This window comes from Chelonia mydas, chromosome 1 (assembly GCF_015237465.2).
Source record: "Chelonia mydas isolate rCheMyd1 chromosome 1, rCheMyd1.pri.v2, whole genome shotgun sequence".
In the NCBI taxonomy this organism is placed as follows: domain Eukaryota; kingdom Metazoa; phylum Chordata; order Testudines; family Cheloniidae; genus Chelonia; species Chelonia mydas.
This window is the reverse complement of record NC_057849.1, coordinates 343,878,495-343,906,171: the sequence shown is the minus strand read 5'-3', so window position 1 is coordinate 343,906,171 and position 27,677 is coordinate 343,878,495. Positions and strand designations below refer to the sequence as shown.

Here is a 27,677-nt window from a genome sequence, read left to right as displayed (position 1 = left end):
GGAGAAGCTGGAATGATGACAGCCGGCAGTACTCCTCCCATTCTCTTCTCCGAAACAGCCTCTCACCACACTGTTCTCTCTCCCCGTCCCATCTCCTCTCTCGGATCAGGAATAGGGGCCACGTCCTGTCTCTCTAACTGGCTGCTCTACCAAGGCCACTGCTATGGGTATTTCCTCGAAAAGATGACCTGGTCAGATGCTGAGGTACGAGGCTCTTCTCAGGGATCCATGGGGTGGGTTTGTGGGCAGGGGCTGAAGGGGTTTGGTGACATCACCATTTACCCCAGTGTGTACCACTGCAGAGGATGGGTGGGGAAGCTGCAGAAGTGACGTGGCTGGTGCCAGGCCCTGGGGCTCGGGAAGAGGCACTGAGAGGGGGCTCCCTCCCCTCACAGCCGTCCCTGCTCCTCCTGCAGCCTGGTGGGGCAGGACCCCACACGAGTGCCAAACAGCGTCCTCCTGCAGGGGGGTAACAGGCCTCGCTGATGTCCCTGCCGCAGATGCAGTGTCAGTATCTCCACAAAGGGGCCCATCTCACCTCCATTCTCACTGAGGCAGAAGAGGACAGGGTGGCCAGCTACATCAGCAACTCACAGTCCAAGGATAGCGTCTGGATCGGACTGCACGACCACCGGCAGGTGAGTGCCCAGAGCCCGCTTTGCCTCTGACAGCTGCTCCTCCTATTGGAGGCTTCCCAGGTTGTCAGAGACAATGACCTATGAGCCCTTCATAGGGGCTGCCAGGGTCTCCCATCTGCACCTCACCTTTAACCCCTGCCCTCCTGTACTCTTTCCATCTCCATCCTACCATGAGCTCCGACTCCCCTTTGGATTTTCCCTTCTAAATACAGCCAGGCCCTGGTCTCCCCCATCATCAAACTGACCTTTGACCCACACCTGCCTCTCCAACTACTGTCCCATCGCCCTTCCCCGCTGCCAGCTCACGCAATGTGCCGTGCCTTCCCCCTGCACCCCGCATCCCGTCTCCACTCCACTCTGACCAAGTTTTCCAGCCACTTTTTCCAGCTCAAGGCTTGAGCCTCTGCTCCCCCTTGACCTCTGCGCTGTCCCCGACACTGCTGGTCGCTCCCTCAGCTTGGGGATCCCGTCCTCGCCTGCTTCTTTGTAGGAGAGCCCCCAGCTCCTTAGGGCAGGGACACCAAGGAGGAGCAGTCACAGGCTAGGAAGGAGGCCCGAGAGGAGGATGGAGCCGTTATGAACATAGGACTGGAAAGAACCTCTGGGGTCACTGAGTCCAGCCCGTGCTATGGCCGGCAACCACGTCACACCATCCCCTTGGTAAACTTATCAAGCTCCACCTGAAACGTCTCCATCTGTTTCCTTTCCCTCCCCTCTGCTAGGGAGGCGCTGGGGTCAGGAAGCTCCCCAAACAGCACGCACAGACTCAGGCCCTGGATCCCCCGACCTGAGACTAGACTGGACCAAGAGTGAGAGAAGTGGGAGGCTCTGTATCCCATTCTCTAGTCTCCTCAGCCATCCAGCTCCCCCTGGCCTGGCAATGGATTGGAACTAGTTCTCTGACCCCCAAAGCCAGCTAGTCCCCCCCATGAGCTGAGGCCAGGCCAGAGCCAGCACCCCTAGAGGTGAAAGGCCCCATCTCCCATTCCCTGATTCTACTGCACTAGCCAGTCCTGCTAACTTGGGGTCAGACTGGTGCTGGTGCTGAGTCCCATTCCCTGATCCATCCAGCATCTCCATCACAAATGCTGTTTTATTTTGCTTAAGCAGGATGAGATCACCCGCCTTAAACCACCAGTGCCCCCCGGCGGGCCTTGCCAATTTGTTCTTTAGGGACTCGAAGACACTCCAGGGTGACTCTGCTCCATCACGAGATAATTAGTTAATTCAGGCTTGTAAGGTAGAAGGTGAGGTTTATGTGCTAAGTGTTAATATCAGCGTCTCCAGGGCCCCTCCCCCTGAGCTGGCCTCTCCCCACTGACTGCCCCACGGCCCTTCCCCGACTCACTCTCACTGCCCTGAGTAGGGCACTTCTGTGTTGGGTTTAGGTGTTTGTAGGGTGCCTGGTCACCAAAGTCTCTTCTCCCCGGGACCCCACAACCTTTCTCCCCTGTCTCTGCAGAACAGACAGTGGAGGTGGACAGATCGCTCCACATATTGCTACAGTGCTTGGGATGCCAAGGAACCAAACAATGATAATGGTGGCGAGTACTGTGTCGAGCTGCTGAGCGACAGGGGTAAGCAGTCGGTTCAAACACACATGCACCAACAAAGAAGCCAAGACACACACCCTGGCCACACACTCCAGCTCTCTCTGAGGAGATGGCCTCCTGTCCTGTCACCCCGCCTCTCTCCCTCAGCTCACACTGCCACTCTCTCTCCCCTCATCTCACCTGGTAACTCCTCCTGCAAGCATCCCAGTTTGAGGCTCAGCTCCAGTCAGAGGAAGGCCATCCAGTACATTTGGCCCCAGATGATCAGTTGAAGGGAAAGACCAGAGCAGAGCTATTGCCCACTAGTTGATACGTGGGCAGGACATGGGTTCTTCGGTTGGTGCCTCTGTGGCTTTTGCCACCCTGATTCTGGAGTCAGCCAGGGGGCTATTTTGGCCCCAGGACAATTTAGAGCAGCCCCAGAGCTGCTCTGACAGTGGCAGTAGGAACCTGTACAGCCAGAGCACAGAGGCTTCAGCCACACCCCAGCCTGTCCCCTGTGCTGGGGAGGCCAGGACTGGGCAGGGCAGCTCCCTCTGCTGGTTTCTCCTACACAAGAGGAACCCCCAGCTGGCCATTAAGCCAGCTTCCTGCTGTCCGTGTTGCTGGAGTGGTGTAGGGGGGAAGAACGGGGCTGAAGACCTTGTCCCCGTGGCTGGCAATAGGACAGAGAGCTGGCTGAACAGGGAAAGCTCACTCGCTAATTCATGAGCGACTCTGTCAAGGCTAATTCCCCACTCTGGCACTTTGAGTGCAGAAGGTGGGGGTCCGCAAGGACTCTAAAATTAATACTTGCCACTCCAGGCTTGTATTATTTCCAAGGTTACAACTTTTCTCTGCCCTTGGATTGGTAGATGCTGCTACCACCCAAGTGCAGACCCCCTTTGAGAACCCAGGAAGGCACACTTGGGAATTCCTTCCTGTGGGGTACCCTAAAGCCCTTTCACACACCCGCTCCAGGGGATAGCTGAGAAAGAAAAAGAAGGAAATCAGCTGTTGCCACAGGCTAATTAAACAACATGTGCACAAACCTCTTAAGACACAGAAATCCTATTCTGTTCTTTAAAAGGCAAATTTTATTAAGAAAGAAAGAAAGAATCTGGAAACTCAGGCTATTGCTAGATTTGGAAAGAGTAACTACCAAGGATTAAGCACCAAGAATAGCTTTCTTGAGGTCCCTCTTAAAGGTTACAAGCAAAACAAAAGCACTGGGGATAGCACAGAGGAGTCCACAAGCCATAAAGAAATCAAAGGGATAAACCTAATTGCGTCTTCCTAGACAATTCCCGGTCTACGTACATATCTGGGGTTCAAATGAGCAGTTTCTAGGTATGATACTGAGGATTTTTCATACCTGGCCCCAAGCTTCTTATAGCATCACTCTGCCCTGTCTGCCTCTCTCCAGGAGAACAATAACAAACAGACAAAAGGGGAGTTTTTTCTCCATTTTAAAAAGTTCTAGCCTTCCCATTGGCTCTTTTGGCTAGCTGCCCACTCCCTTCCTTTTACCTATGCATCGCAGTGAGACTTTTTAACCCTTTACAGGTAAAGCAAGTACAGAACAACTACTAAGAGAGATTTTATAGTTAACTGGCTGGCTGGGTGTCCATAAAAGGGAGCTACCCCCACCCTTTCATTTATCACAGACTCATTCTTCAGGGCCCATGTTAGTCACACAGACTCACCCACACATCCGATGCTCATGGGTCTGAGTGTTCAGCAGCGTTGGTACGAATGCTCCTCCCCCACAAACTCACACTGGGCAGGATTTTTCCCCCATTGTCTCCTACTTTAAAGTGTCACTCATCCAATCATGGAGCAGGAATGATGCCATGTGACCTGCATGACCAATCACACACAGAGCTAAAAGTTGATGTGAAAACTTCTTCAAAACAGTTGTGGGAGCCGTTTCTGAATAATGCTCCTGGGGCTGTGTGGCTCTGCGAACAGGCATGAGGGTGAAATTCACAGCAATTCATCAACCTGAATCCTTAGTGCTGTCCCATGGGGAGAGATGATACCTCTGGGCCACATACAAACCCAGAGGTGTAGGAGATGGAGGTTGGGCCGGCTCGTTCAGCACAGAGCGAGCCGGCTTCCCTCTTCCTGAGCTTGTCTCCCAGCTGGCAGCTGGCCAGGGCTCTGTGTTCTCCTTTCTGTCTTTTTGTTGGGGGCTGGGGGGTAATGGGAGGTAACAGCAGTTGCAGGTGGAGGAGCAGTGTGGCCTAGTGGACATGTACGGACTGTGACTCAGGAGACCTGGCTTCTATTCCCAGCCCTGCCACTGCTCTGCTGGGTGACCTTGGTCAACTCACTTCCCCACTCTGGGCCTTAGTTTCCCCTTCCACCTCTTGTCTATTTAGACTGTGCGCTCTCGAGGGCAGGGATTATCTGCCTGGACACAGCACCTAGCACCAAGAGGCCCTGTCGTGCTCTCATCAGACACTTTCCAACACAATAGAAGAGGGTCTTCCACTGTTACGCTGACACGCGTCCCTCAGGGAACGAAGGAGCCTGTCCCTGTCTGAGGCACATGGGGCTTCATCTCCAGCCTTTTTGTCAGGGGTGGCACGATGCGCTGGCACCTGGGGAGGCTGATGCAAGCTTCAGAAGCTTCCCCAGTGCCCGGACCATGAACCCCCCACCCAAGACCCGCCCACACTCGGCCTCCTCCCCAAGGCCCCACCCATGCCCCGTCCACACTCCATCCCAAGCCCCGCCCAAAGCCCCAGTCCCGCTCAGCCCCCTTCCTGCTCGGCCCCGCCCGCCCACCTCTCAGCGTCACCACTTCCTCCTTTCCTCTCCTCCTCCTTGGGTTGGAGGAGAAGAACGATGCGGCGAGGAAGGGAAGGGATGGAGTGGGGACAGGAAAAGGTGGAGCAAGGGCAGGCCTCGGGGGAGAAGAGGAGGAGCGGCGGCAGAAAGGGGCGGAGCGAGGCTGGGCCCACAGGGGAAGAGCCGGAGAGGGGCCTCGGGGGGGAGTGCAGGTGGGACCAAGGCCCAGACCCCTAAAGGCAGCGGGTTGACGGCTGGTTGCAGAGTCTTATCCTCCTCTGGCCTGTTATACCTGCCGTCCATGCTCCTCCTCCTCGCAGCCTCCTGCACGGGAGCTGGGGTCTTCTCTCAGCAGTGTGCAATGAGGGGGGGTCATTGTAAAGGCAGGAATGGCCCCATTCGCCCTTCCCCTCCCCTGGTGATTTCTGGTTTGCCTTCTAGATTTTAAGAAATGGAACGATATTCCCTGTAATACGAAAAACAACTACGTTTGCAAGTATGAACTCTACTGAGGGGAGTCGCCTGCCTGCGCCTGAAGGGGGAGCTCAGCACCTGGGATGCAAAAGAACTGGGCTCCTTGGGCACGATCAGGCAACGTCCCAGACTTTCCAATGCCTTTGCTGCATCGAGGGCCTGCCCTCTCCCTCCCTGAGATACCAGATCTCACTTCCCCAGCTGCCAACTCTCTTCCCCCAAGCGTCTCTGGTCTAGTTACGCTCCTGCCCCTTCCCTCTCTTCCCCTCAGTGGCTGCAGCCCACCACAAGAATAAACTTTCCTGAGCATGCAGTTCTGTGTGTGTGTCAAGGTTCCCTCCCCACTCTGAACTCTGGGGTACAGATGTGGGGACCCAGATGAAAGACCCCCTAAGCTTATATTCCACCAGTTTAGGTTAAAAACTTCCCCAAGGCACAAATTCCTTTCCTTGTCCTTGGACGGTATTGCTGCCACTACCAACTGATTTAAACAAACATTCAAGGAGGGGCCACTTGGAGCCCTATCCCCCCTCCACCCCCTTTCCTGGGGAGGCTTAAGAATAATATACCAACCAATAGGTTAACAAGGTGAGCACAGACCAGACCCTTGGGTTTTTAGGACATTGAAAACCAATCAAGTTCTTAAAAGAACTTTATTACAAAGAAAAAAGTAAAAGAAGCACCTCTGTAAAATCAGGATGGAAGGTCATTTTACAGGGTAATGAAAAGATTTAAAACACAGAGGAGTCCCCTCTCGGCTCAACTTCAAAGTTACAAAACAGGAATAAACCTCCCTCTTAGCATAGGGAAAATTCACAAGTTAAAACAAAAGATAATCTAATGCATTTCCTTGCTTTACTTACAATTTTTGTAATCTTAGATGCTTATTTCAGGGAGGGTTTTAGGAGATGTTTTTTCCTGCCTGGTCCCTCTCTCTGTCCCAGGGGGCACACACAAAGAGAGCACAAACAAAACCTCCTCCCCTGCCCCCCCCACCCCCAGATTTGAAAATATCTTCTTTCCCCATTGGTCCTTCTGGTCAGGTGGGATTTTATATTACTGCATACATAAAGGTTGTTACCCTTCCCTTTATATTTATGACAGTGTGTCTACTCTGTCCCATTCCTGGCCCCCGCGTAGATGCATCCATCCAGCACCCTCTGACTGTATCCTGAGCAGCCCAGATTCCACTAGAGGAAAGGAAGGGGACCCCCAGAGGGAGGCAGCATGGGCCTGACCTTTTGGATAAGGAACAGGACTTGATCTCCCTCCAGATATCTGCAATACCCAGAGTTTCCTCTCTCTTCTGGCCCACCCATGTCCTCCTGGTCCCATCTCCACTCAGACACTGAGCTCCTCAAAGCAGGGACGTGTCTAGCTGTTCTGTAAACAACAGGCCCCGCCAGAGCTGGAAGCGTGACCCTGCACAGCTGCAGCTAAAGGACTCAGAGCCCGTGGCTGAGAGCTGTAGCAGACTCCTGGGATCAGGCACTGAGAGGGACACACAGCACACACTTCGCACTGGGTACACGGGTTCCATGCACATCTCTGGTGCTATAGAAATCAAACCCCATTAATAACAACAAAAGACTGAGCCAGGGCTCCTGGGTTCCATTCCTGGCTTGGCCACCATCGGTTTCCTGTGTGAACGTGCCTGGGGAAAGCTCCTCCCCATCTCAGTCTGTGCAGGGGGCCTAATGACACCAACCTGCCGCTCAGGGAGGGGGAGAGGGTAACGCCAGGAGTGTCTGTGATGCACTTGGGGATCCTTCTATGGATGGTTCTCCGGGGAACGTTGTTAGAGTGGCCCCAGCTCTGCACCTCGAGGGGAGGGCTGGGTCACAACATCCAGCCTCTGGAGCTCACCAGTTGGAGGGGGCTCTGGCCAGCTGTGCCCTCGGGGGGTGGGGGAATGGGCCTCAGCTGAACACTGGCAATATCGAGCTGGAGCCAGTCTGGTCACCAGTGTATTACTATGTTTCCCCTGGGGATTAGCATTAAGACTCTGTGAAATGCTTGTAAATTGCTTCCTGCATTAATCTCACTTATCATCTCTGCATTGCATGTCATAAGGTAACGAAGTGTTTGCTCTGTAACCACGAATCACCAGACAGGAGAGAGGCATTAATGAGTGTGAGATGGGAGAAGGGAAGAAGGGAAGACAGAGCGAATTAGCCCAAACATAAACACCTCCTGATATAACTCAAGGGCAGTGTTAAGATCCAGCCTGGTAAAGAAGAAGATGTGGAACTGGAAATCAATGAACCAAAACTGGTGTGTTTGAAATCAGGCCTAACGGTGGACAGGATAATGGGGGATGGGCTGTTCCATCCGCCACTTCCTTCTGGGGGCCTTAAAGAAAGAGACTGGGAGGTAAAGGGCGGGGGGAGAATTACCTACTGGAGCAAGCATCTCATGGCTGCCACCCCCACCGTGTCCCGGGACCCCAGGCCTTCATTATCCTGATCCTGAGAGATGTTCAGGCCATCAAAGATAACAGCGATTTTCTTGTCTTCAAGCTTCAGTTTCAAAGTTTTCCTTTTCTTCGAGGTACACTCCAGGTGGTCTTATGCACGCCGTCTCCAAGACTCAACTCCCTTTCCCGGGATCCCCACTGTGCTCCTGCTGCTTGCTTTGCTGGGTCTTTCCTCCTCTGCTCCCCACTTGGCTCCCTCCTTGCTTGGCCCCTCAACCGGTCCAGTCCCCACTCCCTGCTCGGCACCCTCCTGCTCCTTGCATGGGCTTCCTCCTCACCTCCTCCCCCTTCATGCTTTTGGCCCCAGCCCCCCTCTCTCTGCTCAGCCTCCCCACTGCTTGCTCCATGTGGGGTTTCCTCATTGTCACTCCCCCGCTTGCATCCCCAGTCCAGCTGCTGCTCCCCGGGTCCTCCTCTCCACTCCTCCCCCTCCCCACACGCTCGCTGCAGTGTCCCTCGCCCGTCTCCCCGCTCAGCCTCCCCTCCCCCCGCTTTCTGCGTGGGTTTCCTCCCCCCCCCCCGAGCTTCAGCTCCCTGGGTTCCTCCTCTCCTCTCCCCAGCTCACGTTTGGCCCCCGCTGCCGCTCACTGCAGTCCCCCTCTCCCCACTCACTCAGCCCGCCTCTCCCCTGCCCCCCCGCTCACTGCATGGGTTTCCGCCTCGCCTGCCCCCACCCTGCTTGTCCCCCCGACCACTGTGGGACTCCTCTTGCTGCCGTGCTGATGCTGGAGCAACTCAGCCAAGGAGCCTGGGGCTGCCGGGGGGAGGGGGGGGGCCACGTTGCCGCTTTTAACAGAGGGCGGGAGGGTGGAAAGCCTGCCTCTCTCACCACCAGAAGTTGGTCCAATAAAAGACAATATTGCCTCATCCACCTTCACGGGCAGCGCCAGGGTATAATAGTCCCGGGGGGGGGGGCCACCTTGTCTCTCTAAGAGGCCACACATCATGTAGAACTCATCACACGTCCTTCCTGTGCGAGACAAGGAATCACGCTGAAATCACAGCTGGCGGGTTCCTCTGTGAACTGTACTGCGCCGCACGTCCAGCTATCCTCGTGCACAGCCTCCTGCACTTGTGCAAGAGTCCCTCCAAAGAGACACCTTTGTTTTCCGGATAAGGGAAAAGGAAAGTACAATGTAAGGGAGGAAGCATGTCTTGGTGTTGAAAGCAGAGCTAGAAATGTGAGGATCTGGGGTTTTATTAATGGCGCCTCTATCGCAGACTTCCAGTGTGACATTGGACCCACCGATTGGGGCTTGATCTCAAGGGGAGTCTTTCCATTCATTTAAAAAGGCAGCGGATAGGGGACTTAATTAGCCCGTGCCTCAGTTTCTCCATCCGAAAAACAGGGATAATAATACTTGCGTGCCTCACAGGAGTTTGTTTAAATTCATTGTTTTGGTTTGGTGCTTTGAGGTCATCCGATGGAAAGCGCTTAAAAGTGCAATGTTGCAAAGTGTTTTTTGCCATTCCAAAACCTTTATGCTTCATTCATGCAGTAGGCACTCCTCCTGGGTCACAGGAGATTGGGACTTTATGGGACGACGCCTCCTCCCACTCTGTGATGCTGGAGCAACTTGCTAGAAGGGGGGGAGGGGCGAGCAGGGAGGGGAAGGGGAGAGAGGAGGGAGACAGTGGGGATGGGATGGGGTCTGGGCGGAGTAGGGGCCGGGGCCTGGGGCAAAGCAGAGGTGGAGTGTGGGCGGGGCCGTGGGCGGAAGAGGCGGGCCGGGGAGCTAGCCTCCCCAAGCGGAAACTTACGTGGGCCAAACAGACTCTACCTATTTTAATGAAATGCAAAGTCACCTGTATTGATTTCTATTTTCAGTTCAGCTTGTTGTATGTGTATTTAGATAGACAATACTGTACATAGAAATACTGAACTATTCGAGAACAAATCCGTGCATAAAACTTGTATCAGAATAATAAAAAACAGGGGGGGAAACCCACTAAAGAACACATGCCCCTCTCCCTAATCACAAATAACGAGTTCACTTCCTGAGTTAGTGGGAAGTCTGACATTGTTTCTCAGCATCCAGTTTGCTGAACTTTCAGACGTGGGCGGCTGGAAAGCAGAGGCTGCTGACCAGGCGCCCATCTCTGAAGGCAGCACCACCAACAGCAGGAGCCAAGGAGTAAGTGTGGCAACAGTCTTGCAATCCCCTTTTGGGTTAGGACCCCCAGTTTGAGAAATGCTGTGTTCGTGTATTGTGTTGAAGCAGTCCATGGGCCTTACGAAATGCTCTGGTGGGCTCTGTGTAACCCACGGGCCTTAGGTCGGGCACCTCTAACTTCAGGACTTCAATCTATTTTGCTTAAAGAGAAGGTTAAGGGGTGACTTGATCAAAGTCTATAAATCCTACAGTGGTTCAGAAATTGCATAATAGAGGGCTCTTCCGTCTAGTAGACAAACATATAACTCGCGGATAACACTAAGCTGGGGGGAGAGGTAGATATGCTGGAGGGTAGGGATAGGGTCCAGAGTGACCTAGACAATTTGGAGGATTGGGCCAAAAGAAATCTGATGAGGTTCAACAAGAACAAGTGCAGAGTCCTGCACTTCGGACGGAAGAATCCTATGCACCGCTAGAGGCTGGGGACCGACTAGCTAAGCAGCAGTTCTGCAGAAAAGGACCTGGGGATTACAGCTGATGAGAAGCTGGATATGAGTCAGCAGTGTGCCCTTGTTTTCAAGAAAGCTAACGGCATATTGGGCTGCATTAGTAGGAGCATTGCCAGCAGATCGAAGGAAGTAATTATTCCCCTCTATTCATCACTGCTGAGTCCACATCTGCAGTATTGCGTCCAGTTTTGGGCCCCCCACTACAGAAAGGAGGTGGACAAATTGGAGAGAGTCCAGCAGAGGGCAACAAAAATTATTAGGGGTCTGGGGCACATGACTTACGAGGAGAGCTGAGGGAACTGGGCTTGTTTAGTCTGCGGAAGAGAAGAGTGAGGGGGGATTTGTTAGCAGCCTTCAACTGCTACCTGCAACCTGAAGGGGGGTTTCAAAGACGATGGAGCTCAGCTGTTCTCAGTGGTGGCAGATGACAGAACAAGGAGCAATGGTCTCAAGTTGCAGTGGGGGAGGTCTAGGTTGGATATTAGGAAACACTATTTCACGAGGAGGGTGGTGAAGCACTGGAACGGGTTCCCTAGAGAGGTGGTGAAATCTCTGTGCTTAGAGGTTTTTAAGGCCTGGCTTGACAAAGCCCTGGCTGGGATGATTTAGTTGGGGATTGGTCCTGCCTTGAACAGGGGGCTGGGCTAGATGACCTCCTGAGGTCTCCTCCGACCCTATTCTTCTATGATTCTATGATAACTAGATTCAATAGCTGGAAGTCAAGCTCCATGAATTCAGACTAGAATTAAGGTGTAAGCTGCAGGTTTTTTTAACAGGGAGGGCATTTAACCATTGGCACAATTTACCTTTTAGAAAAACATCCCATCTTGATTTTAAAATTGCCAGATCTGCTCCAGTTGGAGGAGAAGCTAGTTCAGGGAAGTCCTCTCGCCTGTGTTACACAGATCAAATGACCGCAGAGGTCCCTGCTGGCCTTATAAATAGGGCCCTACCAAATTCACAGCCATGAAAAATGCATCACGAACCATGAAATCTGGTCTCCCACTGTGAAATCTGGTCTTTTACACTATACTATTTCACAGGGGAGACCAGCGTTTCTCAAACTGGGGGGCCTGACCCAAAAGCGGTTGCGGGGGGGGGGGGCGGTTTGCAAGATTATTGTAGGAGGGCTGTGGTGTTGCCACCCTTACTTCTGCGCTGCCTTCAGAGATGGGTGGCTGGAGAGTGGTGGCTGCTGGACGAGGGCCCAAGTCTGCAGGCAGCAGCCCAGAAGTAAGGGTAGAAATACTGCACCAGGCCGTCCTTCCTTCTGCGCTGCTGGTGGTGGCCGCTCTGCCCCCAGAGCTGGGCTCCCGGCCCGCAGCTGCTGCTCTCTGGCTGCCCAGCTCTGAAGGCAGCACCACCACCAGAAGCAGTGCAGAAGGAAGGGTGGCAATACCCTGACCCCCGCACAATAACCTTGAACCCCTCCCCCACCCACCACCCACTTTTGGGTCAGGACCCCTCCAGTTACAACACCATGAAATTTCAGATTTAAATAGCTGAAATCATGACATTTATGATTTTTTAAATCCTATGACCGTGAAATTGACCAAAATGCAAAGTGAACTTGGTAGGGCCCTACTTACAACCCACGAATGTCCAGCTCCAACTCTTTCCCTGCAAACACCCACCCTGTTGAGCCATGCGGATCACCAGAATCAGCAAGATCAGGTGGATGGGCCCAAGGACAATGGCACAGAGCCGCCATGCAGATACCTTGGGAGGCACTGACAGGAAGGAAAGGGAGAACGTGAAGACATGAAAAAGCCTCTGTCCTGAGATTCTGGGGTTTATTACGGCAGCCCCAGGCTCCCAGAAGCCAAATCGCCCCACAGGACTGGACAGCCCACTCAAAAATAGCTGCCACTGATTGGGGGCTCACTATCTCTGGCAACCAGTGGGAGGGCCGGCAGCAAGCATGTCCCATTGGCAGCAAGGGGGCTGACTCCCTGAGCAGGGAGAGGCTGAGGGTCTTGTGCTCATCCCTGTCTGAATGTGTTGAGACCCCTGACCCCCTATGGACACTAACCCACTCTGCCCACGGACACACACAGATCACAACTTGGCCCTTCCCTGGAAGCACTTCACACCAGCTCCTCCCAGCTGTGAGTTCATCACATCCTGGCCTGCCCACCCCTCCTTCCCCAGGTAATGAATATGAGTGCAGAGCCCCCCCCGCCCCCGCTACCCCCGGTTTGTCTCATCCCCCTGTTACATCTGGTCTGTTTGGACTGCCAGCTCTTTGGGGCTGACACTGTTACAGGGTCTGCGCAGCACCGTGCACCATGGGGCCTGGTGTGATAACGGGGCCTACACCTTTACCCTCATTGTCAGCTCATCTGTGAAAAGTGAGTGTGAGCTCATAAGGTGTCACAATAACCTCTGACAACAACTATCAGTGGAAACAGAAGCACAGAATTTCATGGTTAATTTTCAAGCAGGCAAAAAGTTATCGGCAAAAAGTTATCGGCAAAGTTGTGGATATGGATGTAAGCAGTGTCAGGATGAGCTCCACCCTGACATCTGGTGGTGAGGTGTGGCAAGTTGTGGAAAAGAACTTCAGGGGCCGATCTCATTTGCATAGGCACACCCACCCCGCCTAGAATGAGGCCATAGCTGCCCAAATGGTCACTTTGGCTCCTGTGGGATCCCCAGTGTCTCTGTTATTGGGGCAGGAAGAACAAATTGTTATTACCTTGATTATGGGAACTGTGCTTGGAACTGTACTTGGCCTTTTGTTATGATGCAGGGACTCACCATCAACTAAGTAGCACTCGCTAGGCAAGGGTCATGGGTTCCAAAACTGTGTGACTTGAGAGAGGCTGGGGACAAGTATTAATACTTGGTGGCATGGGCCCCTTGGTGAGGGCCTTACATGCTAATTGTACTTCCTCCTCTCTCCACTGTGGAATATCAGAGCTAATTTTGATTCCATTAGGAGTCTGGTTACAGGCTGCTGAGCTCACTTTGGGCTAATGGTGCACCAGCACTGAGGCTCCCCTACTACAAGCTGAATTCACCTAAGAGCTGAAATCACTGAGCATTGTGTTAAGTAGTGGGGGATCCTGAAGATATATTGTGGAGCAGTTTGTGGAATGGCTGGAGTGCCTTGTGGACAGGCTGGTGGAGCAGTTTGTGGGATGGCGAGAGCTGCTTGTGGGCTGCAGAGTGGAGCTGAGCAAAGCAGTTCGTGGAGCGAAGGCTTATGGAGCTGTGGGGCAGTCGGCTTCAGATCATGTAAGGTGCCCCTTACCTCTCTTCCCCTCCCCTCCCCACCCCACCCCCATCTCCACCCAGATTGGGAGGTAAAGCTCTGCAGATAAACTTTCGAACTCTGGGGCTGCCCTGACCAGGGACAGAGACTTTTGGGTCATTGGACTTTTGGGACTTTGGGTGATTTGGGGTTGCTGGACTCAAGAACCAAAGGGAAAGGGCATGCCCCAGATTTGCTTGGGGTGGGTTTTTGCTCATGCGTTGTGTTATGAATCCTCTTGGTGGTGTTTCCCCAACATAATGCCACATTGTTTCTCTCTGTTATTAAAAGGCTTTTTGCTACACTCAGACTATGTGCTTGCAAGAGGGGAAGTATTGCCTCTTGGAGGCGCCCAGCGGGGGTGGTATATATTTGTCCCAGGTCACTGGGTGGGGGCTCGAGCCGGTTTGCATTGTGTTATTGGAACAGATCCCCTAGATATTGAACCCGGCCCTTGTTGCTGCCAACTCTGACGGGCAGAAGGGTTACATGGGGAAAGCAGTGGATATGATATATCTTGACTTTAGCAAAGCTTTTGATACAGTCTCCCACAGTATTCTTGCCAGCAAGTTAAAGTATGGATTGGATTAATGGACTATAAGGTGAATAGAAAGCTGGCTAGATTGTCGGGCTCAACGGGTAGTGATCAATGGCTCTAAGTTGGCTCTAGATGTCTAGTTGGCAGCTGGTATCAAGTGGGTTGGTCCTGGGGCCTGTTTTCTTCAACATCTTCATTAATGATCTGGATGATTGGATGAATTGCACCCTCAGCAAGTTCGCACATGACGCTAGGCTGGGGGGAGAGGTAGATATGCTGGAGGGTAGGTATAGGGTCCAGAGTGATCTAGACAAATTGGAGGATTGGGCCAAAAGAAATCTGATGAGGTTCAACAAGGACAAGTACAGAGTTCTGCACTTAGGAAGGAAGAATCCCATGCACCTTTACAGGCTGGGGACCGACTGGCTAAGCAGCAGTTCTGCAGAAAAAGACCTGGGGATTACAGTGAACGAGAAGCTGGACATGAGTCAGCAGTGTGCCCTTGTTGCCAAGAAGGCCAACGGCATATTGGGCTGTATTAGTAGGAGCATTGCCAGATCGAGGGAAGTGATTATTCCCCTCTATTCGACACTGGTGAGGCCACATCTGGAGTATTGCGTCCAGTTTTGGTCTCCCTCACTACAGAAGGGATGTGGACAAAGTGGAGAGAGTCCAGTGGAGGAGAATGAAAATGATCAGGGGGCTGGGGCACATGACTTACGAGGAGAGGCTGAGGGCACTGGGCTTGTTTAGTCTGCAGAAGAAAAGAGTGAGGGGGGAATTGATAGCAGCCTTCAACTGCCTGAGGCAGGGTTCCAAAGAGGATGGAGCTCGGCTGTTCTTAGTGGTGGCAAATGACAGAACAACGAGCAATGGTCTCAAGTTGCAGTGGGGGAGGTCTAGGTTGGATATTAGGAAACACTATTTCACTAGGAGGGTGGTGAAACACTGGAATGGGTTACCTAGGGAGGTGGTGGAATCGCCTTCCTTAGAGGTTTGTAAGGCCTGGCTTGACAAAGCCCTGGCTGGGATGATTTAGTTGGCAGTACCAGATTTACCATGGCGCCAATGGCTCTGTAGCGCCCCGGGCCCAAGCTCAGAAGGGGGCCCATAACACTCACTCCCCCCCCCCCTCACAGCACTGCACAAGAGGAGGCTCTGAGCCTCAGAGCAGCAGGGATCCAGCCTGGGAGCTGAGAACCCAAGGGGCCCTGGGAGCTGTAGTTCCTTGGCCAGCTCCCTGCCTAGAGAGCCGGCCCTGGAGCAGGAAAGGAACTACATTTCCCTGCTTTCCCTTGACCGCTATCAACAGGAAAAGGAGTGGGGAAGCTGAGACCCCATGTGCTGCAGCTTGCTGTGAATGGGGAGCTGGCTGCTAAAAGGGGGTGGCACTGGGAATGGGGAACAAGTATGCCAAGGAGTAAAAGGCTTTGGCCCCAATATCACCCTCAGAAGACTTCCCCAGGCTGGATTAGGGATGCTGGTGTGACCTCGCCTGGCAGCTCCCAAAGAAGGAACTGGGTGGGATGAATGGACAGTGCCCCTCTCTATCTGAAGCCTAGCAGGGTAGGTTTGTGGATCCCACCAGAAGTTAAAATGATAAGTAAGGGAGGAGAGGCTTTACTAGAGGACATGGGCAGCTTTAGATACAGTACCAGGCACACAGGAGGATTTCCATGTCTGAGCCATGGAAGCAGAAATTGGCTTTTCCTTTCCAGATTTATCTAATGTTCAGAAAGGGAATTGAGCACCTGCCTTCCAGATTTGAACACTCTCAAAATTCAGGAGTGCTCATGCTCAGTTTAGGCTGCGGTTACTTCATTTCTCCCAAATCAAATATGCTTATCCACTGTAACTTGCTGTAGAAAAAGTAGGGTAAAATTGAGGAACAAATGCTGGGGCCTTCCCAGTGCTAACTAGGGCTGGAATTGCTATTTTCAACAGCCATTACCATTTGTTTTAGTTTTGTTTGTTTAAAAGGAAGACAGTACTATTGCACTGGCAAATTCCCCATGGAAAAGAAGAGTGAAAAAAAATAACAAAGGCATCTCAACTTGTCCTCATTTATGTAGGACAGTCTTATAATATGGATCCAGATATCCTCCAATCACACAAGCTGAACATTGTTCCACTTTACCGCAGTTCTGTAACCATGCGGGAACCAGTCCTGTCCGTGTTCTGTGCACATCCAGAATTCCTACTGAATTCAGAAGGGCCTTGCTTTTATGGCCACGCAGCCTGATATTTTCAGCCCTTGGAAGCGAAGCAGGTTTGCATTTAGTAATTGGGCAGGAGGCCTCTCAGAAAAAGTTAGGTATTGTAGGAGGTGTTGCTTATTCACTAGGTCATGTCAGACCTTCCTGTTACCACAGTAAACCAGTGCAGCATAGAATCCACTTTGCTCCTGGAGTCTAGAATGGGGTCCTTTGCTTCTATACACAGCCCATTAGAGACAATGAAAAGACTCCCACTCACTTCAACAGGCTTTGGACAGAATTGGTTATACATAGGGTAACTCTACTGTCTTCACAGAGTCCTGGTCCCACAGTGGAGGGGGGGCCATGTGAGCTTGTTGCAGAGCTTCTGCCCAGGGATGGGAACCTCCTGGCACCCCAGCCTCCAAAATCATTCAGGCTGTACTTTCTGCACGACTATCATAGAATCATAGAATATCAGGCTTGGAAGGGACCTCAGAAGGTCATCTAGTCCAACCCCCTGCTCGAAGCAGGACCAAGTCCCAGTTAAATCATCCCAGCCAGGGCTTGGTCAAGCCTGACCTTAAAAACCTCTAAGGAAGGAGATTCTATCACCTCCCTAGGTAACGCATTCCAGTGTTTCACCACCCTCTTAGTGAAAAAGTTTTTCCTAATATCCAATCTAAACCTCCCCCACTGCAACTTGAGACCATTACTCCTCGTTCTGTCATCTGTTACCATTGAGAACAGTCTAGAGCCATCCTCTTTGGAACCCCCTTTCAGGTAGTTGAAAGCAGCTATCAAATCCCCCCTCATTCTTCTCTTCCACAGACTAAACAATCCCAGCTCCCTCAGCCTCTCCTCATAAGTCATGTGTTCCAGACCCCTAATCATTTTTGTTGCCCTTCGCTGGACTCTCTCCAATTTATCCACATCCTTCTTGTAGTGTGGGGCACAAAACTGGACACAGTACTCCAGATGAGGCCTCACCAATGTCGAATAGAGGGGAACGATCACGTCCCTCGATCTGCTCGCTATGCCCCTACTTATACATCCCAAAATGCCATTGGCCTTCTTGGCAACAAGGGCACACTGCTGACTCATATCCAGCTTGTCGTCCACTGTCACCCCTAGGTCCTTTTCCGCAGAACTGCTGCCTAGCCATTCGGTCCCTAGTCTGTAGCGGTGCATTGGATTCTTCCGTCCTAAGTGCAGGACCCTGCACTTATCCTTATTGAACCTCATCAGATTTCTTTTGGCCCAATCCTCCAATTTGTCTAGGTCCTTCTGTATCCTATCCCTCCCGTCCAGCGTATCTACCACTCCTCCCAGTTTAGTATCATCCGCAAATTTGCTGAGAGTGCAATCCACACCATCCTCCAGATCATTTATGAAGATATTGAACAAAACCGGCCCCAGGACCGACCCCTGGGGCACTCCACTTGACACCGGCTGCCAACTAGACATGGAGCCATTGATCACTACCCGTTGAGCCCGACAATCTAGCCAACTTTCTACCCACCTTATAGTGCATTCATCCAGCCCATACTTCCTTAACTTGCTGACAAGAATACTGTGGGGAGACCGTGTCAAAAGCTTTGCTAAAGTCAAGAAACAATACATCCACTGCTTTCCCTTCATCCACAGAACCAGTAATCTCATCATAGAAGGCGATTAGATTAGTCAGGCATGACCTTCCCTTGGTGAATCCATGCTGGCTGTTCCTGATCACTTTCCTCTCATGCAAGTGCTTCAGGATTGATTCTTTGAGGACCTGCTCCATGATTTTTCCAGGGACTGAGGTGAGGCTGACTGGCCTGTAGTTCCCAGGATCCTCCTTCTTCCCTTTTTTAAAGATTGGCATTACATTAGCCTTTTTCCAGTCATCTGGGACTTCCCCCGTTCGCCACGAGTTTCCAAAGATAATGGCCAATGGCTCTGCAATCACAGCCGCCAATTCCTTCAGCACTCTCGGATGCAACTCGTCCGGCCCCATGGACTTGTGCACGTCCAGCTTTTCTAAATAGTCCCTAACCACCTCTATCTCCACAGAGGGCTGGCCATCTCTTCCCCATTCTGTGATGCCCAGCGCAGCAGTCTGGGAGCTGACCTTGTTAGTGAAGACAGAGGCAAAAAAAGCATTGAGTACATTAGCTTTTTCCACATCCTCTGTCACTAGGTTGCCTCCCTCATTCAGTAAGGGACCCACACTTTCCTTGGCTTTCTTCTTGTTGCCAACATACCTGAAGAAACCCTTCTTGTTACTCTTGACATCTCTTGCTAGCTGCAGCTCCAGGTGCGATTTGGCCCTCCTGATATCATTCCTACATGCCCGAGCAATATTTTTATACTCTTCCCTGGTCATATGTCCAACCTTCCACTTCTTGTAAGCTTCTTTTTTATGTTTAAGATCCGCTAGGATTTCATCGTTAAGCCAAGCTGGTCGCCTGCCATATTTACTATTCTTTCGACTCATCGGGATGGTTTGTCCCTGTAACCTCAACAGGGATTCCTTGAAATACAGCCAGCTCTCCTGGACTCCTTTCCCCTTCATGTTAGTCTCCCAGGGGATCCTACCCATCCGTTCCCTGAGGGAGTCGAAGTCTGCTTTCCTGAAGTCCAGGGTCCGTATCCTGCTGCTTACCTTTCTTCCCTGCGTCAGGATCCTGAACTCAACCAACTCATGGTCACTGCCTCCCAGATTCCCATCCACTTTTGCTTCCCCCACTAATTCTACCCGGTTTGTGAGCAGCAGGTCAAGAAAAGCGCCCCCCCTAGTTGGCTCCTCTAGCACTTGCGCCAGGAAATTGTCCCCTACGCTTTCCAAAAACTTCCTGGATTGTCTATGCACCGCTGTATTGCTCTCCCAGCAGATATCAGGAAAATTAAAGTCACCCATGAGAATCAGGGCGTGCGATCTAGTAGCTTCTGTGAGCTGCCGGAAGAAAGCCTCATCTACCTCATCCCCCTGGTCCGGTGGTCTATAGCAGACTCCCACCACTACATCACTCTTGTTGCACACACTTCTAAACTTAATCCAGAGACACTCAGGTTTTTCTACAGTTTCGTACCGGAGCTCTGAGCAGTCATACGGCTCCCTTACATACAGTGCTACTCCCCCACCTTTTCTGCCCTGCCTGTCCTTCCTGAACAGTTTATAACCATCCATGACAGTACTCCAGTCATGTGAGTTATCCCACCAAGTCTCTGTTATTCCAATCACGTCATAGTTCCTTGACATCACCAGGACCTCCAGTTCTCCCTGCTTGTTTCCAAGGCTTTGTGCATTCGTATATAAGCACTTGAGATAACCTGTTGATCGCCCCTCATTCCCAGTATGAGGCAGGAGCCCTCCCCTCACAGACATTCCTGCCTGTGCTTCCTCCCGGTATCCCGCTTTCCCACTTACCTCAGGGCTTTGGTCTCCTTCCCCCGGTGAACCTAGTTTAAAGCCCTCCTCACTAGGTTAGCCAGCCTGCTGGCAAAGATGCTCTTCCCTCTCTTCGTAAGATGGAGCCCGTCTCTGCCCAGCACTCCTCCTTCATGGAACACCATCCCATGGTCAAAGAATCCAAAGCCTTCTCTCCGACACCACCTGCATAGCCATTCGTTGACTTCCACGATTCGACGGTCCCTACCCAAGCCTTTTCCTTCCATGGGGAGGATGGACGAGAACACCACTTGCGCCTCAAACTCCTTTATCCTTCTTCCCAGAGCCACGTAGTCCGCAGTGATCCGCTCAAGGTCATTCTTGGCAGTATCATTGGTGCCCACATGGAGAAGCAGGAAGGGGTAGCGATCCGAGGGCTTGATGAGTCTTTGCAGTCTCTCCGTCACATCGCGAATCTTAGCCCCTGGCAAGCAGCAGACTTCTCGGTTTTCCCGGTCAGGGCGGCAGATAGATGACTCAGTCCCCCGGAGGAGAGAGTCCCCGACCACCACCACCTGCCTCCTCCTCTTGGGAGTGGTGGTCGTGGAACCCCCAACCTCAGGACATCGCATCTCATGCCTTCCAACCAGCGGAGTCTCCTTCTGCTTTCTCCCCCCAGACATATCTGGTCCACTCTCCGCAATGGTACCTGTGGAGAGAACGTGAAAGCGGTTAGTTACCTGTGTCTGTGTTACTGGAACCCGGACATTCCGCTTTCTTCTTCTGGAGGTCACATGTTGCCAAGCTTCTTCACTGGCCTCTTGGCTCCTCTGTGCAACCTGCTGTATATCTTTAGAGCTTTGTGCCCCTAGAAGCATATCCTGAGTTTTGTCCAGAAAATCCTCAGTTTCTCGTATGCAACGCAGGGTCGTTATCTGTTGCTCCAGACCTTCAATCTTCTCTTCCAATATGGAGACCAGCTTGCACTTTGTACAGACAAAGTCGCTTCTGTCCTGTGGAAGAAAGACAAACATGGCACATCCAGTGCAGGTCACAACAGCTGAACCCCGCCCTTCCATATCACCTTCCTACTATGAGCTTCCTCAGAGAAGTTGGCAAGATGTAAGCCTCACTGGGCTCACTCCAGGCGAACTCCCAGGCAAACTCCTGCTGTGTGCTGCTCTGCTGTTCCCCGCTGCTCAGCTGGTTCGCGAAGCTCTGGCTATTTTTAAACAGCCAGGCTTCCCTGACACAAACAAACAGACAGCCCTAATGCCCGCCCCCTGCAGGCTAGCAGCCAATCAGGCACTCACTCAGGCTCTCCCCCTGCCCTCCCAGCAAACACATGCTCGGATACTTACTCAGCTGGCTGTTTAAAAATAGCCAGAGCTTGGCGAACCAGCTGAGCAGCGGGGACAGCAGAGCAGCTCACAGCAGGAGTTTGCCTGGGACTGGTAAGTATCCGAGTGTGTGTGTTTGTTTGCTGAGTAAGTATCCGAGCGTGTGTTTGCTGGGAGGGCAGTGTGAGAGCCTGAGTGAGTGCCTGATTGGCTGCTAGCCTGCAGGGGGCGGGCATTAGGGCTGTCTGTTTGTTTGTGTCAGGGAAGCCTGGCTTTTTAAAAATATTAAAACTATGTTAAAAACTATGTGCTAGCTGAGGGGTGCGTGGGAATTGGTGGCCTCTTCTGCAGGTGATGGGCATCTCAGGTACTTGAAGACATGGTGAAGAGGAGGGAAGCACTTAACTGCAGAGACTGCAGCTGCCTAGGGCCAGGCCCTGGTCTCCCCCATCAAACCAACCTTTGACCTGCACCTGCCTCTCCAACTACTGCCCCGTCTCCCTAACACGCTCCCAGCTCATGCAATGTGCCGTGCCCTCCCCCTGCACCCCACATCCCGTCTCCACTCCACTCTCAACAAGCTTTCTAGCCACTTTTTCCTGCCCAAGACTTGAGCCTCTGCTCCCCAGTGACCTATGCACTGCCCCTGACACTGCTGGTCGCTCCCTCAGCTTGGGGATCCCGTCCTCGCCTGGTTCTTTGTAGGAGAGCCCCTAGCTCCTTAGGGCAGGGACACCAAGGGGGAGCAGTCACAGGCTAGGAAGGAGGCCCCAGAGGGGGATGGAGCCGTTATGAACATAGGACTGGAAAGAGCCTCCGGGGTCACCGAGACCAGCCCGTGCTATGGCCGGCAACCCCGTCACGCCATCCCCTCCGTAAACTTACCAAGCTCCACCTGAAGCATTGTCTCCATGCGTTTCCTTTCCCTCCCCACCGCTAGGGAGGCGCTGGGGTCCGGAGGTTCCCCGAACAGCATGCACAGACTCAGGCCCTGGATCCCCCGCCCCAGACCAGAGGCTGGGCTGGACTCAGAACAGGAGGAGTGAGAGACTCTGTGTCCCGTTCTCTAGTCTCCTCAGCCATCCAGCTCCCCTCAACCTGGCAATGGATTGGAACTAGTTCTCTGACCCCCGAAGCCAGCTAGTCCCGCCATGAGCTGAGGCCAGGCGAGAGGCAGCACCCCTAGAGGTGAAAGGCCCCGTGTCCCCTTCTCTGATTCTACTGAGCTAATCAGTCCTGCTAACCTGGGGTCAGACTGGTGCTGAGCCCACTAGAGGGGAAGAGGCTCCGTGTCCCATTCCCTGATCCATCCAGCATCTCCATCACAGACTCACTTTTATTTTGCTTAAAACCACCAGTGCCCCATGGCGGGCCTTGCCCATTAGGGACTAGAACACACTCCAGAGTGACTGCTTCATGGTGTGGAGATTTGTTAATTCAAGCAAAGAGCTTGGAAGGCAGAAGGTGAAGTTCATGTGCTGTGTTACTATTAGATCAGCGTCTCCAGGTCCTGTCCCCCTGAGCTGGTCTCTCCCCACCCACTGCCCCACGGCCCTTTGCCCCACTCAGGCAGTGGGAGAGAGTCGGGGCTTCTCTATTGGGTTTAGGTGTTTCTATGGTGCCTTATCACCGAGATCTCTTCTTTCGGGGACCCAAAGACTTTTCTCCCCTGTCTCTGCAGTACAGACGCTGGAGGTGGACAGATCGCTCCCTGTATTACTACAAAGCTTGGAACACTGGGGAACCAAACAATGACCATGGTGTCGAGTACTGTGTCGAGCTGCCGAATTACAGGGGTAAGCAGACGGTTCAAACACACATGCACCAACAAAGCAGCCAAGACAGGACCCTGGCCACACCCTCCAGCTCTCTCTGTGGGGATGGCCCCCTGTCCTGTCAGCCTGCCTGTCTCCCTCAGCTCACTCTGCCACTCCCTCTCCTCTCAACTCACCTGGTAACTCCTCCCCCACGCATCCCAGTGTGAGGTTCAGCTCCAGTCAAAGGCAGGCCATCCAGTACATTTGGCCCCAGACAATCCGTTAAACGGAAAGACCCAAGCAGAGCTATTGTCCACTAGATGATGTGTAGGCAGGGTATGGGTTCTTCAATTGGTGCCTTTGGCACCCTGATTCTAGAGGCAGCTGGGGGCTATTTTGGCCCCGGGGCAATTTAGAGCAGCCTCAGGACTGCTTTGACAGCGGCAGTAACAACCTGGACGGCCAGAGCACAGGAGCTTCCGCCACATCCCAGCCTGTCCCCTATGCTGAGGAGACCAGGGTTGGGCAAAGGCAGATGTCTCTCTTCTGGGTTCCCCTATGCAAGAGGAATCCCCAGCTGGCCATTTAAGCCAGCTTTCTGCTGTCCATGTTGCTGGAGTGGCGTGGGGGGTGGAGCGGGGCTGAAGGTCTCATCCCATTCACTGACAATAGGACAGAGAGCTGGGTGAACAGGGAAAGCTCACTCGCTAATTCATGAATGACTCATTCTTCATGGGGCTCTGCTAGTCACACAGACTCACCCAGCCTCAGATGCTCACGAGTCTGAGTGTTCTATTCCCAGCCCTGCCACTGATCTCCTGGGTGACCTTGGGCAAGTCACTTCCCCACTATGGGCCTCAGTTTCCCCTCCCACCTCTTGTCTCCTTAGACTGTGCACTCTCTGGAGCAGGGATTGTCTGTTGGTATGTGCATGCATAGCACCTAGCACCAAGAGGCCCCGTCGTGCTCTCATCAGACATATTCCAACACAATAGAAGAGGGTTGTGACGGGTTGGATCACAGAAAACCCCTTGGGGCTGCCAACTGATGTGCCAAGACTACTTCTGCCCCTGTTTTCCCTGGCAGCTTGGGACTTCAATGCTCTGCCTGGTCTGAGCCAGACATGCTTACCTGCTGCAAACACAGCCCCAGGTCTGAACCATGTCCCCCAACAGCTGCAGGCTTAACTGAAAACAGCTTAAGAAGTGTTCCTGTCTTTAACACTCAGATGCCCAGCTCCCAGTGGGGTCCAAACCCCAAATAAATCTGTTTTACCCTGTATAAAGCTTATACAGGATAAACTCATAGATTGTTCGCCCTCTATAACACTGTTAGAGAGATATGCACAGCTGTTCCCCCCCCCCCAGCCAGGTATTGATATATAATCTGGGTTAATTAATAAGTAAAAAGTGATTTCATTAAATACAAAAAGTAGGATTTAAGTGGTTCCAAGTAGTAACAGACAGAACAAAGTCAATTACCAAGCAAAATAAAATAAAGCACACAAGTCTAAACCTAATACAGTAAGAAAGTGATTACAGATGAAGCCACACCCTCAGAGATGTTCCAGTAAGCTTCTTTTGCAGACTAGGCTCCTTCTAGTCTGGGTCCAGCAATCACTCACACCTCTATGGTTACTGTCCTTTGTTCCAGTTTCTTTCAGGTAACCTTGGATGTGGAGAGGCTATCTCTTGAGCCAGCTGAAGACAAAATGGAGAGGTCTCCCAGGGGTTTAAATAGACTCTCTTGTAGGTGGACACCCCTCCCTCCCCCTATGTAGAATCCAGCTACAAACAGGAGTTTTAGAGTCACATGGGCAAGTCACATGTCCATGCATGACTCAGAACTTGCAGGTAGCAGCCATTGTTCACATGCTACCTTGAACGTCCTCAGGTAGACTTCTTATGTGGATTGGAGTCTTCCAAGATCCATTGTCTATTAAGTGTTTCTTGATTGGCCACTTAACTTGCAAAGTCCTTTCTAAGGAAGCTGACCAAATGCCTTACTAAAGCTACTTAAAATCAAACAAGTACACAGCCAGTATTCATAACTTTGAGTACAAAAATGATACATGCATGCAGATATAGTCAGTAGATCATAACCTTTGCAGAGATATGTTACATGGCCTATCTAGCATAAAATATATTCCAGTTATGTCCTATTTACTTTCATAAGCATATTTCCATAAAGCATTATGGGGTGCAATGTCACAAGGGTCTTCCACTGTCACTCTGACACAGCGTCCCTCATGGAACGATGGAGCCTGTCCCTGTCTGAGGCACATGGGCCTTCATCTCCAGCGTCCTCATCCTCGCAGCCTCATGCACAGGAGCTGGGGTCTTTTCTCAGCAGTGTGCAATGAGAAGGAACATCACTGTAAGGGCAGGAATGGTCCCACTCGCCCTTCCACTGCCCCAGTGATTTCTGTTTTGCCTTCTAGATTTTAAGAACTGGAATGATAAAGACTGTCAGACGAAAAATGGCTACGTTTGCAAGTATCGACCCTAGCGAGGGGAGTCGCTCTCCTGCGCCTGAAGGGGGAGCTCAGCGCCTGGGATGTAAAAGAACTGGGCTCCTTGGGCATGATCAGACAAGATCCCAGACTTTCCAATGCCTTTGCTGCATCAAGGGACAGTCCTCTCCCTCCCTGAGAGACCAGATCTCACTTCCCCAGCTGCAAACTCTCTTCCCCGAAATGTGTCTGCTCTAGTTACATTCCTGCCCCCTCCCCTCAGTGGCTGCAGCCCACAACAAGAATAAACTCTCCTGAGCATGCAGTTCTGCGTGTGTCTCCTCTGTCCCAATCCTGGCCCTGCATAGAGGCGTCCATCCAGCCCCCTCTGACTGTGTCCTGAACTGCCCAGATCTCAGTGGAGGAGAGGAAGGGGACCCTCAGAGGGAGGCAGGATGGGCCTGGCCTTTTGGATAAGGGACAGGACTTCGTCTCCCTCTAGATATCTGCAATAACCAGAGTTTCTTCTCTCTTCTGGCCCACCCATCTCCTCCTGGTCTCATCTCCACTCAGACACACAAAGCAGGGACGTTTCTAGCGGTTGTGTAATCATCAGGCCCCACCAGAGCTGGAAGCATTTGCCACAGTACTAAGCAGGCTGAGGTCCCTGAATACCACCCCTTGGACCTTTTTCCAACTGGTCAGTGTTGGAGAGTGACTGGCTTATGTTACTACACCTGGGGGAATTCTGCACCACTGTGTGTGCAGAAAACATGCCCCTGCCCCCCACACTAAGCCCTTCCACACTTGGATCCTGCTGGGCTGAGCCTGCCTGCCCACACCTGGTGTGCCTGGTGCAGAGGGGTGTGGCGGTTCAATGATGAGACAGAACACAGATTTATTCAAGCAAGCAAGCTGGTCAGCTGAAATGGGCTGCTGCCTGTCAGCTTTCCACCTTCTCCTTTATTATATTTCTCCCCCCTGCACATTACCTACTTTCACCGCAAAGGAATGCATGACATTGATTAATATTCTTGTTTTTCAGCCTCTATCTACTACATTCCTAATTCTCAGGCCTTAAGGCCAAGCCAAGGAAGCTTCCCACGATTACTGTCCTTTAATCAACTTCCCAGGGTTCATATCTGGTCCTCGTCCTTGGACGGAGCAATGTGTTGCTCCTACACAACAGTCAGGGTGTGCCCTGACCGTTTGCAGGTGGATGGACCAAACATGAGCCCTTCATCTCCCCCTTTTTGTTTAATTATACTCGGCCCTCTCATGGGAGCCGTCAATTTGCTTTTGCAAGCAATTTAACTCCCAAACAGACAAGGACATAACTCGGGGAGCTTGCCAGGGCGAATCTCTACAAAGCCTTAGCAAAGAGGGAATACATTGTACACAGCAGCAGCAAAAAATAAGCCCAATGATTATAAACACAGCATAACCAAAAAGTTATCGCAGCCAGCCTAGAGATGGCTTGTACTAGTGCAGTTAACCACACGCGCACAGGTGACATCGTTGGCCCCGGCCGGGTACGGTGTGTGGAGGGATATAGCCGTGTGAGGCAAGGTATAGTTGGCCGGGCCCCAATTAGCCATGCCAGAGTACTGGGAAGAGAGATTCGCGTAAGCAGCGAGCATCGTCTCATTCCCTATCTCCTCAGGGTGATGACATACTGGAATAAGGCATGTACCTAACAATTCTCCGGCTTCTACAAAATTAGACAAGCAAAAGTGGGTAACATTTGCTATTGAAGCCAATCTTTCCCATATGTTATACGTCATTCGGGCCCGTAACGGGGGAAGCGCTTCCGAGCCAACCCCTACAGGAATTAGCAGGCACAAAAAGCATACAATCAGTACAGAGTTAGCAGTGATTTGGGCGAGAATCGCCACAAACAAAGTCTCAGGAGTCTCTGGCTGTTGGTTTGCTGCCAGTCTTCGTTGAGCCGCCGCGACCAATGCTTTTACTGCTCCCCATGTCACGGGCTGGCTTGGGGCGCTACGCCTCTTCCGTTTCCGTCCCGCCGTTGTTGACCCGGGAGGCACCGCGTTCTCCTCCAAGGTCAGCTGAAACTCCGGTATGGGGTTCGGCAGCCCCTGGCGCCATGCCATGCTGTTTCAGTGCCGGTCGCACACACCGGGCTGGAACCCACAACGGTCCTGCAGGGAGAGACACCGCAGCATATCCCCGACCCCAAGTGATTAGAGGTACTGGGCCCAGCCACTGC

General features: G+C 52.3%; 1 protein-coding gene across 1 annotated transcript; it reads left to right on the top strand.

Moving 5' to 3' along the window:
• LOC102943338 (regenerating islet-derived protein 4) lies at positions 1-26,297 on the top strand. The gene is made up of 4 exons (XM_043521579.1): positions 1-204; positions 501-638; positions 22,920-23,034; positions 25,436-26,297. Exons 1-4 carry the CDS (start codon positions 13-15, stop codon positions 25,501-25,503), a joined length of 513 nt encoding a protein of 170 aa, XP_043377514.1. The 5' UTR covers positions 1-12; the 3' UTR covers positions 25,504-26,297.
• The last annotated feature ends 1,380 nt before the right edge of the window (positions 26,298-27,677 follow it).

Bases quoted from the DNA above. Each gene is read 5' to 3' on its own strand.
- LOC102943338 (XM_043521579.1), top strand. From the start codon at position 13: ATGATGACAGCCGGCAGTACTCCTCCCATTCTCTTCTCCGAAACAGCC. The intron at 205-500 runs GTACGAGGCTCT...TCCCTGCCGCAG, and splicing joins TGACCTGGTCAGATGCTGAG to ATGCAGTGTCAGTATCTCCA. The intron at 639-22,919 runs GTGAGTGCCCAG...CTGTCTCTGCAG, and splicing joins GACTGCACGACCACCGGCAG to TACAGACGCTGGAGGTGGAC.